Here is a 15,437-nt window from a genome sequence, read left to right as displayed (position 1 = left end):
TTTTGATTCGGACATATGTCGTCAGGTGGCACTTGAAGCGGTTTTAAGTACGGGACACCAAGAGAGGCTTATGGAAAATAGTTTTTCCATCTTTGCCGTTATCGCATTCCAGGCAAGCAAGGTGGGAAAGCCCTAGGTAGTAATTTCATTCAACTGCTTATTGCTTATATTTTTATTTTTATTTTATTTATTTACGGTTTAACCAATTTACAAAATTTTTACATTAGTTAAAGGCAAAGAGAGAAAGACAGCAGTATAACAACTAGAAACCAGAACAAAAAGTAACAATAACAATAAATAGAATTTAGCTGCAGCACTCAAACGGAACACATCAGAACGAAATGGGCGGAGGCTGCTGACAAAAGGATCAAGCTTTAAACAGTTGCACGCTTTCAGCATTCAAGTAAGGGGTGAATAAACTATGTATGCGGAACACTGAGTTATCACAACTTCTGTAATATGTAAGTGTAGTATGTAAGTTCTGGACAATAATACCAAACACTGTGAGATCTTCTGGTTTGAAGAGTATCAATATTGAAGGCCTTAGCTATAATACTGTACTTGATCTGATACGCATTATCGCGTGATATGTGCCTTTGAACCCAAAGATCGTAAAAATACTTTCTGAACGACTTCGATGTTATTTATATGGCAGGCATAAAATGGATACCATACCACAGATGCATATTCCAGTATAGAGCGAACCAAAGAGATATAAAGGAGTTTAAGGCAATGTAGACTAAGTTGGCAACTATTGCATACAGCAAACCCAAGGACTCGCATAGATCTGTTTACTACTTCCGCAAAATGTGTCACAAAATTTAGTTTAGGATCGCAGCAAACACCCAAGTCTTTAACACTAGTGACGGCCTCGATCTCGATTCCATCAATGCTATATTGATTGTGAACCATACTCAACGAACGACTAAAGCTAATACTACGGCATTTCGTTACATTGAAGGCGAGGCTATTAATCTTAGACCACATGCAAACACTGTCCATGTCTCTCCCAAGCGGCAGAGCATCCTCGCGCGATCCAACCCTCCTGAATATCTTTAAATCATCCGCAAAAAAAAGACACTGCAATTCCTACACTACACTAACAATATCATTTATAAACAAGTTAAAAAGGATGGGTCCAGTGTGAGAACCTTGGGGGACTCTCGAAAAAATATCAATTTTTACCTGAGACATAATTATTAATACGAACCAAGTGAATATGACCAGAGAGAAAACACTCAATCCATTGCGCCAGCCCAGTTCTAAGCTTAGAGACAAGATACACATGACCCACCCAGTCAAACGCCTTCGAGAATTCCGTATAGACAGAATCCACCTGACCAAACTCCTCAAAGGCGTTCAATAAAAATTATTGGTAGGTGAGTAAATTTATAACGGTCGATCTACCCTGTACAAATCCATGCTGTTGATCAGCCAGAAATGCCCTGCAATGCCACGAAAGTCTCTCACACTGTATGCAAACGCCTCTATAATTAGCGACACCGCTTTTATCACCACTCTTGTGAATCGGTACCAAATAGCTAACCTTCCAAAAGTCAGGTAGCAATACAAATCATTTTTTTATTACTTAAAAGTTTTACGAAATTTATTATAAAAACTGATATGCTTTGTTTTATATGCTCCCGAATTCTGTCAAAAGGAGCACATTTTAATAGGTACTTTTGTAGTTGAATTACTCAAGCATTAGACGCCGAGAATCTCTTTTATTTGCTTAGTAGTTTAAAAAAAGTGTTTACACCATGAACACATTTAATTTACATCGTTTGACAAAGGTTATTGAAAAATATAAATAAATTATTGTACTTCCCCTTATTAGACGTCATAAAATAATTTAGGAAAATATCTTATATGGATTTGTTTAATTACTTGTTAAAAGATGTATTTAAATGTTAAATTTAAAAAAATTGTGTTTTATCTCATATGGCAGCACGGTACCTAAAGAACAAAAAATATTTCTTACGACTACTAATACTTGCTAATAAACTGTAGCCTTTTTTTTTTCAAAGAAACCAGTAATACTATTTAGAAATCTTCTAGATTCAATCCTATCGCTAGCTGGCTTCTTCAAAGCTTACCTGAAACTGGTTTGCTTTCTACTCTGTACCTCCTTATATACGGTTTAAGGGAGGCGGAGCTAAAGGTCGCGTATGAACACTGTTTTGGAGGAGTGCATCCCATATTGGCTCCGTTAGCTCCGCATCCCTCAAACACTATATAAAAGGTACAAAGTACAAGTAAAAACTTGTTTTAGTTAAGCTCTGAAGAAGCTAACAGGATGATTGGCAAGTTACTCTCTTCAGGAGGAATCTAGAAGATTTTTAAATAGTGTGGACTGACAGTTCGTCATATATTTTGGGTGGTATGTGGTATTACTTACTTGAGCAGTGTCGGTACTCTAGACGGACGTGAGCTCCGGCGAACTTGTCTATAGGCAACGTTAACCTCACGTTCTCAGCCCAAGCGGGTGAATTGTGATGGTACAGTATCATCGAGTTGTATTCGGTGGCACCTTCCATCCCCGACGCGCCCCACAGGCAGTTCTAAACGAAACGCAGTTGCTCTAGGATAGTCTGTAGTCTATTAGTCGATATGAGAGAGCAATAAAATGGAATGATACGAAGGGTGATAATTCCTAAGCTCATTTGTTTTGATGGTTTTGACAGAAACAGCAAACGAGTTACAAGACGTGTCACACACGGAGTTCAATCACTTAACTGGCGCACTCGGCGTAGGATCTATATCGACAGGAAAAAGTGTTGCTTTCGAATTGGATGGGTAGTACAAAGTGGCTTTTAAAAAATCAAAAAACCCAGTCTCTCAAGCAGTTCTAAAAAGTCATGCTCATATCGCCGGATTTTTTAGGCAACTCTGGAAACATGGCTGGAAGAATTCTGCTAGGATTAATACTCTACAAAATGGCATCTATTCTCGAAATAGAAAATGAACAAAGTATAGATATAGGTGAAAATTCTTTAAGTGGAGATAGATTTATCCCTTGTTTTCGTTGTCAGGCAAGGGACTAACCAATACACCCTCGTACAACGTACCTTAATGACGTTTTTCTCGCTGTCCAATATCACCACGGCCACCTCAATGTTCTTGCCCGTGGATTTACCGCCGCGTTCAAACTCTCCTCTTTCCAACGTCAGATACAAATCGTTTCGGACGTCGCCGGGCATTATCACGTCTGGGAAACCCAACTTGTTCGTTAGACTGACGTTTTTGAACAGCAGAGGGCTCTCCTCGCGTATGGCCCTCAGTTCGCCGTGTAGCATTTTCAACGAGATCATTATGCCGTAGTTTATCGGACCGGATAGGGCGCTGAACTTGCCCGATTGTCTGATGATGAATTCGTGGAGCTGATAAAAGTCCTTGTCTTCACCCTGATACACCTAAAACGTGCACACCAAGATTAAAAAGGGCCATCTCCGTTGCCCATCTCACTTCCCACTCTTCAATAGCACTTATTGGCACCTAATGACGACAAACATATACAGGCTGTATTGTATTGTATTGTTGTTGTGTAGCAGCCAACAAGTCTTACATCTACTATGAAAATTTTAAAATACCTACATGTGAATATACTGTGTGTCCATTTTTAGTTATTATTTTCAGTTATTGTTATGAGATTGCGGTTTTCGCAATACTAAGATCAATTTTCGTTAAAAAAAAAATGCCGTTTTCCAAACAATCCTACTTTATGCCTTTGTTTTTTGGACATATAGGGAGAAACAGGAAATTTGACCACCCTGTATGCTAATGACACGATGAAACCGGAATCTTGTAGATCTTGTCACGCTAAATATATTTGGCATTTTAGAATATATAATTGTTCCCTGTCTTAATTTTATTCCACTTGTATTGCAGTTAATATATTTTTATTATTATCATTGGTATTGTTATTATTATGTTATTACAGAAAATAGTAAAACTGAAAAACTGATCAAAGTTACCTGACGTTTTTCTCACAATTTACGAATTTTTCCTTGAGCATTTAGGAGGACAATTGTGTAGAACGTGGAATCCAGAATTCAGTGGAGTACCCAGATTTTTTTTTTAATAAAGAATAAGTTTTGAGAAACAAACCAGAGGTATATCTTTAAAAAAGTATAACACTTGTTACTTTGCTTCACTAAACTGCATTTAAAAATGTTATCTTGCCTTCTGATCAAAGAAACAACATTTTCATAATCTATTCTAATTTATAATTTATAATTTATAATTAGTACTAAGTTTATTACTTTTTGTATTCTGTAGTTGCATTTTTTCTGACAATAATAATCATAATCATAAAAATAACAATATTGCTAAGCGAAATAAGAATAGAATAGAAGTATATTTTCAAATATCAAAATCTCTAAAATAATATATTTGACAATACATTTTTGAAAAGCGTATAGAAAGAGAAATGAAATTAAAAAAAATATATACAGCATCTTCCATATCCAAGAAAATCACTTTAACTGATAGCTTCAAAATTATATTTACAAAAAAAATTGAGTACGAAACTACGTAAAAAAGATGTACGAAATTACGTTTCCGCCATTTCACTAAGCTACAGGGTGTTTAAAATACAAAGGATAATTAATTGAAACGGCTAAATTTTCTGTTTCTCTTTGTATCACAAATATAAAGTCAGCTAGGACCGTTTTGGACAGTCTTGCAAAAATAGCATCGGTTTATGTCTAATAGAGTAAGTTTTCGTTTACAAGTGGGTGAATTAGGTTTTATATTTTTTAATAAAAACTGGAATTGGGATTTACGACTCATCGTGTCGAACTGTTCGAAGTAACCGCGATCGTTCGAAACACGGAGAGCGGGTTTTGGTGGTGCACAGTGGCGTAGGTGGCGGAAGCAACACTCACCTTCATGCTGATTTCCTTTTCGTCGTTGTCGCTTTCTTTGCTCGTCAAAAAGTCGCCCAGATTTTGGACGGCGATGCCGTGCGGCCGTTTGAACATTTGGGGCTGGCCCGCCGATTTTTCAGTCTTTTTTGAGCTGTCCGAATAGAGCATTTTGCCTATTCGCATCACGTGAGCAACTATGTACACGTCCTTATTCAAATCGGAATTGCCAAGATCCTAACAATAATAATTTCTTTAGTACGTTATAAAGAAGATTAAGAAAAAACAGTACCTAAAGTGCTAAAAAAACTGAAAGTTAGTGTTCTTTTTTTAAAAGCAAAATGTTGTATTTAACACTTTTTCTATTGTTTTTGTTGCTTCCCGTTTTACAAACACTCATTTACAGAATAATAAAACATGCAGAGAATATAGTAAAACGACAGAATAAATATGTAACATGAATAATAAATAACAAGGTGAACTGTTATGTTTAAAAAAATCATTATGAAGTATGAGCATATTTCTTCATTTTAAAATTATTGTATTTTAAAAAAAAATTAAATGTGATTTTCAACCCCGTCTATATTTTTATCTTTATCTTTTTATCGAAAAGCAAAGCCGACTGAAGCAAATAAATAGAGGCTATACTTTCTCTCGATGCCCCTTGAAAATACCCATACAAAAATATTAACAAAATATAGTGCCTACAAGAAGAGGACGGAGAGTTAAGCTGCAAAAAAACTTCTCTCTGCTTTTTAGACATTTTCGTTTCGTTTACAATTATTAAAATAGGTGCCAGCAGTTGTTTTTTTTTTCTGTGCGGATATGATCGATACTTTCAATACGGTACATTGAACACGTAATAACGACACCCACGGAATACAGAACACGTTAAATGTGTGACAGTTATCGATTGCAGCCAAGTTATACTATCTCTCACATGTACGTATTTTTAAATAATACGTGTATGTTCGATATCAGAATGACCGAAACTCACCGTATACTTGCTTATTTATGCACAACTAAAATACAGAAAGTCAAGAGTAACATTGGACCACGGTCGAACATTTAACGCTTGGAATATCGCATAACCCTACTTTTCGTCTGACGTTTTGTTTTCATGGTGATGAATTTGTGGCTGGTCGTTAAATGGTCATCCTCATCCGACAAGAGAGAATTTAGAATAGTAGGCACCCGTCAAAAAATCTTTAAAAATTGACCGAACAGAAAGTCTTTCCCATATAACGGATGCTGATAATGATAAATTTGAAAACTTATGGCGCTGCTTTTTCTCTCTAATTACCTCGTCGTGGTCAAAACCGTTGAAAGGTAAAGAAAATGAGGGACAAGCACTCACCGTAAATACTGTGCAATTACTGTGCAATTTTTCGATATAATTCGAAAAACCCTCTTTGGAAATTTTGACTAGGAACCGTTCGGTTATGTACTTCTGTTTGCAGCCATCGTACAGCGAGAAATATATCTCGGTATCCTCGCCGATGTGATGGCCGAAGTCGCGCATGCAAAAGTACAAATGGTGCGTTAGCGTTTTCTTTTGTTCTTTCTTTTTTATCGTGCCTCTGGCCTGTACATGAAAAAAAAAAACAAATGAAACTAGCTTCCTACGCTACTACACAGTAAAGTTTTGTGAGTTTGTGAGTTTGTGGATCCATTTATTGTGTTTTTTCTATTATTGTTGTGTTATTTGTCGTAACTTCGAAATGGTGCATTTTGACTATTTTTTGATTCGTGCCACAAGAAAATTTATTCGCCTCCGTTGCTTTTCCATTTCCTACAAGGTGTTTTGAAATTACCAGAAAAATAGCAATTTGATTGTTTATGAAATAATTACAGAAAAACACAACAAATGGAGCTACAAACTGATAATGAAATAAAAAGTTTTGTTTTGTATTTTTTGTTGTTTATCAGAAGCTAAAGTGAAAGTTGGCACTTGCCTAGTATTAATTTTATTTCCAAGCTTAAGTACAAAATAATTTTAAAGTTAGTTTCAGGAGCGTTGGTTTCGCCAAAGAAAGAAAAAAAAAAAATATATATATATATATATATATATATATATATATATATATATATATATATATATATATATATAATTAGACAATAAGTCACTGGACCAAAGTATCGGGTAAGTGAGCCTAACGTACTTAAGGGGGTAAAATTGTAAAAAAATCTTACGGAAACTCCCTGAGTGTTTTCAGCGCTGGCCACGTGAACATGATACAATTCCACTACCGACATGGAATCCGGCTCTACCATGTTAGCCCCCTGGCGGGGTACCAGGTCCAATCCCAATTTTCTGAAAAAAAAAGCAAAATAAAATAATAAAAATATATATTTATTTAACATCTATGAAAATTACGAATACTCCCGCAGAACTTTAAGAGAGTCATAAAAACAAATACTGCAGCCCTGCGTAATGCCAACTCATTATTCAGGCCAATAATGAAGTTGATAAGTACTTACGGAAAGTACTGTATTCCTGTAAAATAACACTCTTAAAACCCTTTTATTTCTTAATGGTAAGCCTTTTGAGAGTTATAATAACTTTAATATTATTTACAATTACTTCGTTACTCTCTTACACTTCTGGGGCCTCTATACCAACAATAGAATAGACTGCGGGATCAAAGACATGTTTAAAGTCAAGTAAAATAAGAAACAGAGACGTTAAAAATGCCTAATTAGGTCGTAATTGTGTTAACCAGACGGAATAACGACACTTAAAACATAAACTGCTAATATATTTACGTTGTTTTTTGTAATTTCGCAAATAAGAAAATAAACAATGTTAATTTCGTGTGATCGGCATTGTTTGCTGAGGCAGCGACACGCACCAGAAGATTGGACATTCTTCGACCTTGAAAAGAAGAGACGGCGGGTTTGCTTGGGTCGCCGAACTTCTACTAATAAGTAGGTATCGCGAATCCTGCTAATATTCTACATTCTACATAATACTTGACTGCAATAGAATAAAACAGAATTAATGCGTTAAACAAAAATTTTATTTATTTATTTTGAATTTCCCGCTCTGGTCGCTCCAGAGAAGTTACCGGGAGTTAGACCTAAGCAGGGTGAGGCAAAAGCTGAGCTAAACATTGAGCAATTTATCGGGGCTGGCTCTAAATGCGGAAAAAACTGCCCGCCTTGAATTCTACAAATTCAGGACTGAACATTTTTTGTGATACCACACCTCTTTTACTATCAGAAGAAACAAGATACCTGTGTTAAACAAGCTTTTTACGTTATTTTATCACTACATTACAACATATTAGCCTGAGGGCACTGTAGCGAGGGAAAGAAGGGAGTTTTTATTGCTCAAAGAAGAATTCAAGTAGAGTAGCTGATAGAGTTTTTTAAAATAAAATTCATTTATTATTATTATTATTATTAATGTTTATTATTATTATTATTATTATCATTATTACTATATTAGCGACTTTTAGGGAAAAAATAACATGTCTTCATAAACTATTCCCTCATATTTACGAAAACGATAATTTTTTTTGCTGATGATGAGTCCATCCATATCCAACAAGGACTAGTCAACAATTTTGCTATGCGTAAACCATCCGATGAGTTTTATAAAAAAAAATCGTCTTTGTATAGTATAACTATACATGTTTATAACTTATACTACACAAAAACTAAACTTAATCTAGATTTGTATAATATTTTCGCAAACACTCTTTTATTTTTAGTTTATTTTTATATATAAAAAGTTTTACTTTCTGGTTACACTGGTTTAACTGTTTATGTGTAATATATTTATCTTGTTTGTACTCTTCCTGACTTCAAAAATATGTTGTTGTATTTATAAGTGACGAATAAACGACATTAGATATAATACCATCCAGCTTTTTAATTTTTTTGTTTTTAAATTTATCACCGAAAAATTTCAAAATAGATATACAGGGCGAGTCGACGGTGGAGTAAAGTTCGTTATCTCACTGGTTTCAAATGTTATGAGAAAATGGTAAATACGAAAGTTGTAAACCTATATTTTTTTAATAGAACACCTTATTTTAAAATTTTGTTTTGAATTCCTTTGAAAATTCTTCAACTTCGGTATAAATAACAATAATAGTTTTTTCAATATGTTACTTTTCCTAATAAAAAATACTAACTTTCACACTTCCAAAAAGGATAAAGGTAGAGGATATTAGCGTTTTTCGAACATGACGTAAAACAGGGTGTTCAAAACAAAAAATTAATTTGAATCATTTTAAATAGAAAAATCTCGATTTTCTGGCACACCATATATATTATTTATTTTTTTTTTAATTTTGCAAAAACCTACAACCTATCTTAAGTATGATATGTACTTTTTTTAATACTTTTGCGATTTATTTTCTTATCTTATTTTCTTTCTGTCTAAGATTACTGCTATAACATTAGTTGGCCATGACAAAATGACATTGTGGTGTCAATATACTAAAAAAAATAAATAAATATAGATTTTCCTAATTTCTGAATTAATTTATATGATTTATACACTGCGTGAGGCGGACAAACAGTTTGTTGGCAGTAAAACTTTAAAGGCGAAGGAACTCTAATAGAAGTATACAACTAGAAAATCTCTTCAGTGTTTAAAAATTTCGCTTCAAGTTCAAGATAATCCCGAGGTCAGTAGCCGGCAAGTAGCTAGCTTATGTGATACAATCTACCGTTGATCATATCACTAGAAAACGCAAATATCACTTCCATATGAACCTACAAAAACTTTTTGACAGTTTTGAACACAGAATGTTCACTGTTAACCCATTGTGGGTACGGGAGGTGCAAAACCAAAACCATTGGTCACATAATGTGTGATGTGGAAGAAACAAAGATATTTAAACCTCGCGCAGAATGATTTATCTCAACTTCTTAAAGAAATTGATAGCATTGAGATGTGTGGTGTCGTCATCACACTTGTTGCATAGTACACTGTTAGAACTTTCGTATGTACCATTTTCTCATAACTTAATGAACATTCGTTACTCCAATACAACAGACAATATAATAGATAATGGCGACAGTAACAATAACAGACCTGTTTGTTAATATTGCGCAACTTAATAAATACGGCTTCTGATTGGTATGGTAGAGGTAGTACCTGTAGCCGAGAAGGCGGCACATCATCTCGTTCCTGACGCATTTGTGGCCGTTCTTCTTTCTGCGCAGAGGTTTCACCCAGAAGGAAAACAATTTCTCACAGGATACCATACCGACCATTTACCAATAGTGGTATCGCAAAAATTGCATACGTTCGAAGGGAACTCTGCTTCGACGCACCGATATCGGCTTGCGGAATTCATAATTACGGTTTGGCGATAATAGTTTTTGCAAACCTAGACGCCTGTCAATGCGTGAGACGCCCGGTGTTGGTTTGTTTTTATTTTTATTCATCATTATCATCATTCAGCGCAACGACCATCGGTAGCTGTATTCCATCACCCTCTAATCAAAATGGATGAGGTCTGATATAAGCGGATTCATTATTTTATGGCCAATATTATGTAAACCGGATCTGGCTTTCAAGGTAGGCGAAATATTTCTATTGATGAGCGTTTAAACCACCTAATGAGATCTTTAAGAAATGACTTTTGGAGTCCATTCTGAGCTTAAGACTTAAGTCTAATCTTATAGAAAGTACCCTTTCTTTCATCGGGTTACCCATTAATATTTAGACGCACATCGGTGGCCGTTTTCGAAAAGGTAATGTTTTATTTTTGGCGATATTTAATTGTAACCCCAATAGTGGACTTCCCCCAACACTAAAAAAAATAAACACAAAAATAGATTCCCTATTAGTCAAGATCTGATGGTTCAATTAGATTTAATCCCATTGAAAATGTTATTAAATTTTAGTATACAAGATGTCCGCATATTCAACCCGAAAAGCGTAAAAACCTGCCATATCCGCAAAAATTCAGATAGCAATATACAGCCCTAAATTTTGTCACTTCATTCTATCCGGTAGGTGGCGCCCCTACTAGTGATATTAAAACTCTCGAAAGAATGAGTGAATGAACTCGATATGCAAATGTTGATCTCTGTGGCGTTTCATTAAAGAATAATGGACAAAAATTAGGAAAAGTAACATTTTGATACCCATATCTTCAAAATTAAGCGACTTTTATGAAAGTGACAGCTACTCTCTTTATTCTTCAAGTCTTTTAAATTTGGAATTCATAAAAACATAAAATAAACCTCTAAGCCCTTCTTTTGAACAAATTATTTGAATGTTGCTCTACTCTTGTCACCGATGATAATTATAATTTGCAAATATTTTTCAAAGTGTTGTTTTTCTTTTTGTTGTATCACTGGCGCCATCTAGAGTTATTTTTAAGGGTTATGCTACCAGTAGAAATTTTCAGTATCTACGGGGGTTCGGATCGAACAAGATCCCTTATGCCTAGGTTTGCCTAGGCAAAGTCCTCATTGCCTTGTCACTTTAGGCAAAGTCCGAAATTATTAGATATTTCGGAAATAAGCCGGTTTTTACAAAATTGGTACCCAACATGGTGTAATTATTATTAAGCAAGAAACAATTTGTTAACATCGAAGACGTCCCGAAAATAGAACTATTGTTTCAAGGCAAGGCAAGGGTTTCAAATAACCAAAAAGTACCAAAAAAAGTAACACTTGTAAATGTAAAAGATTGAAACTGTTATGCAATTCTAAATGTCACCATTCGATATCTTGTACTAATAAGTGACATAATTAACACTAAATATTTTTTATAAGGGTCCCTGTATAATATGCATTCTGTAAAAAGTGTAATTCTACCTAAAGAGGCTTCTCTTTTTTTGGCAAATATCTATTTCTTGGTAGTAAGTGACATACATAAAAAATACAATAAATTATTATTAAAAATGTATTTCTTTTTCTTCTATCGCAAACTGTGCCTTATACTTGCACAACAAAGAATATTGACAGTTAGATAGTAATGCGGCAGGTTATTTCGGAGATTGCCTGCTACACATTTGTCGTATCGCAGTGTAGGCAATGTCCGAAATATCTAATAATTTCGGACTTGCGGCAATGCGGACTTTGCCTAAGCAAACCTAGGTATGACCGTATAACGGACTTTGCCGGTAACATATGTAAAAGCCGGGAAGAAATAAAGCTCTCTTAGTACGTACGTTATTTTACTTGACTATAAACAATTATATATCGGGACGATTATACAACACTTTTGTCCGAATATCCGAACGCCTTGTATAATTTGAAAACCATTTTTGTTTGTTTGATAAATAATAATTAATATTATAATTTTGGCAAATTTAGATTTAAGCGTATGTTATTAAACCACCTGTACAGAATATTCATATACGTTTATGAGAATATATGAGAATATCAGTACCTGGCTACGGAGGTACTTCTAGGAACATTATCTATACCTTGTGCACGCGCGCCAGGGGCAAAATGGTTGAACGACCTCTGAACGTACGAAGTGAATTTATTACTATAGGGTGAACATGTTTCCCATGATATTTCTCTAGAACAATTTGATTACATTAATACATTTCATGATCTAAACCTATTACCTTTTTTTTTCACAAAATTGTAGACGAAGATGTATTTTTGTAGCTATTTTGATATTTCTTTAGGGAATTTTGGCCTAACTGGAAATCACATTTTCTTAAGACACCAAGCAAAAATTATTTATGCAACTACCTTTTATATTAATTTGCCATCAGAATTAAAGAATCTTAGTTGAAAATGTCTTTAAATCCAAATTATTTAATTTTCTATGTGACAGCCCCTTCCCCTAACAATCTGAAAACAAAGATTTTTTGTCTGTATAGAATCTAGTATTTAGACTATGGTTTTCACATTTATATTCACATTGCTTTAAACCATAGCACGTAGTGTTTTACGTAAGCGAGATTACATATACATGAAATCAGAATGAAAATATAAAATAGTGAATGAATAATCTTCGACATTTTAAATGATAATAACTAGAATAAGAACCAATAACAATAAATAGAGGCATAAATTACATGTTATCGTTTAGGTACTTAAAAAAAAAACAAATATAAAACCTAATTTGTCAATTATTTATGTATTTAACTCGCCAATAGTGTGTGGTCTGTGAACCAATACGGCAATTACGTGCTTCGATAATGTTTGTTTTCGTTCATACAATTCGAGGCCCTAAAAATAACGCCTATAGTGCACCAATCATATAGACAATAAAAAACTACAAAGTGTCCCATACCAATATGACGTATTTTAAGTATACCGAGAATCGTGAATCACGGGAGTTCTACCTTCGGCATGGAAACGGCCTGAAATTGTCTTCGAGTCAACAACTTTTATGCAGACGGTACCATTACTGGCGGCGACCGGTTTCTGTGGTTATCTCTTTTACCTGTCGACCCGCGCTCCTCAGATACCAAGAAGATCCAAACTGTCTTCCCATTTACCTCAGTAAATTGACATTTATACTTAACGTGACAATATTTCAAATTTCTTACTTTCTATTAAGAATTTATTGAAACTGATAAATATTTTCCACAAGCAGAATTAAAAACCATTACACTGTTGTCGCAAAATAAACCGCAGAAGTGAGGTTAGGATCAGCCTGATTCCGTCTTTTATAGTTGATTATGCCAACTGATGATTTTTTTCCGCAGCTGATCATTGGTTTCAAAAGTTACGAGGAAACGGGAAAAACTAAAGTTGTAAGATTGTTAGGATGCAAATTTTAAAATTATTTTACAATGTACCTCAAAAATCCCTTACGAATAAAACATACATTTTCTAAAAATCGAATACCTACCCATTTTTAAATTTTGTTTTGAGTTCGTTTTGAAATTCCTCAGTTTTTTTGTATTATTAACAATAATACAAACCTACTAGTTTTTCCAATATTTTAATTTGTCCAAATAAACACTAGTAGATCACTCATATTTAATATTAGCGTTACTTTAAGATATATAAACGAATATATTTGGATCATTTTAAATTAAAAAATCCTAATTTTCTTGAATGGCACACGATATGCATTATTTATTATTCTTTCTGAAAAATCTCACAAAAACCTATAAGTATGTCATATGTCATACCTACTTTTAATACTTTTCGTCTAAGACTATTGCTATAATATTAGGTGGCTATGACAAAACTATTAGCTATTAGATTAAAAAATAAACAGTTATTAGCAATTTTAGCGAAAATAACGGCCGAATTTTAAATTCACAGAAAATGTTAATAATGTTAAATACGTATTACTACAAATCAACTTATTTTTAATTATTATTATTATTATATTCAAAAATATAACCTTCTACTTGGATACACACGTTTAGTTGTTTTTTCAGTGGGTTTTAGCCAAAGATGGTATTTTGATGTTTGAAAAATTCTTAAGGTCACGCCACTAAGTAAATATATTTGTGCTGTTTTGTAAAAATGCACCCAAAAGCTAACCGCAGAAGAAAAATTATAATATGCACCACTTTCTTTAGTCACTCATTTCAAGGCGTTTATTATCATTTTCTCTCTGTTCCTCCAAAAATTAGATTCCTTGGTTTTGAGTCATTTTAACTATGGTGTATGCCTCGCGTTTAGACAGTATTGAGATTCATAGAATAAAAAAAGGTTACAAAAGTTGTGGGGCCGTAAAAGACTCCCTACAAACTGAAGGAAGCCAAATCCGTGGAATCGTGGAAAATAATTTATTTCCAAAATATTTTCTTAACACAAAATCTTCCCTTATCTTTTTATAGAATTACAGTACTGAAGTATATACGCCTAATCTCTAATATCTGGGGTATATCTCTCTTCTCCATCAGAACTCCCCCCTCCTCATTCGAACATTGGGTTTATCGCCTGCATAATCAATTTCCCGCTGATGTTAAAGTTATACCGTGCTATATTAAACCACATATATTGTATAGGAATTAATTTATATCTTATCTAAATTGTTTTTAACTCATTAACTCAATGTGTATTGGAAATAAACATTTTCATCATTCTTAATATTACGTCGTGGAAACACAGCGGCGGATTTATGAAATAAAATGCCCATTTCTGACGAATGCGACGTCTGCATCGTTCAACACAAATGTCTGCTACGTGACTTCAGACTGTCGAAGAAAACATTGAAATGGCATTCCACATTTCTGAATAAACCGCTCGGAGCACTAAAACAGCTCGGCGCAACTGCAGAACGCAAGCGGAAAGAAGCTAAACGAGCCCCCTACCAAGATCGTGTCTGCCGAGTTGTTACGCCACGTTGCCACGCCGAACCGATTGTCCCGCATCGTTAGGAAATATTTTTTTTGTTTCATCAAATACATTTCAGCTTACCCCTTATCACCAAATTACTCTGAAACAATCTGTTTATCTACTAAAACCCTGTGATTTGTAATTTTTAAACTGATACATTAACCTAAGCTTACAGTACAAGTGAAAATTTATCCAAAACTAACCAAAAATTACACCAAGCTATGTGAAATGCAACAAGCAAGCCAATTTTTAATTTTTTTTTCATTGATACTGCAGCTCAAAAGTTTATTACACACCGTTAAAGATCAGCAATTTATTCTGACACAACCTGTT

The 15,437-nt window shown here is 34.2% G+C and overlaps 1 protein-coding gene across 4 annotated transcripts in view; it reads right to left on the bottom strand.

Annotated features, from left to right (window-relative positions):
* LOC132704004 (dedicator of cytokinesis protein 3) overlaps positions 1-15,437 on the bottom strand; it is a 53,129-nt gene that overhangs the window by 19,753 nt on the left and 17,939 nt on the right. For 3 of the 4 annotated variants that reach the window (XM_060673597.1, XM_060673599.1, XM_060673598.1), the window contains exons 5-9: positions 7,059-7,179; positions 6,223-6,450; positions 4,887-5,102; positions 3,069-3,413; positions 2,399-2,561 (exon numbers count right to left, since the gene is read on the bottom strand). In XM_060673597.1, the coding sequence (XP_060529580.1) occupies positions 2,399-2,561; positions 3,069-3,413; positions 4,887-5,102; positions 6,223-6,450; positions 7,059-7,179 (1,073 nt within the window). Of the gene's footprint in view, positions 1-2,398; positions 2,562-3,068; positions 3,414-4,886; positions 5,103-6,222; positions 6,451-7,058; positions 7,180-9,978; positions 10,097-15,437 lie in introns of those variants that run through there. The other variant, XM_060673601.1, reaches the window with a different exon arrangement.

The sequence above is a fragment of the Cylas formicarius genome, unplaced genomic scaffold (genome assembly GCF_029955315.1).
Source record: "Cylas formicarius isolate icCylForm1 unplaced genomic scaffold, icCylForm1.1 PGA_scaffold_6__28_contigs__length_40554024, whole genome shotgun sequence".
NCBI lineage: Eukaryota > Metazoa > Arthropoda > Insecta > Coleoptera > Brentidae > Cylas > Cylas formicarius.
Note: the sequence above shows the minus strand (reverse complement) of the source record. Positions and strands in the feature narration are given on the sequence as shown.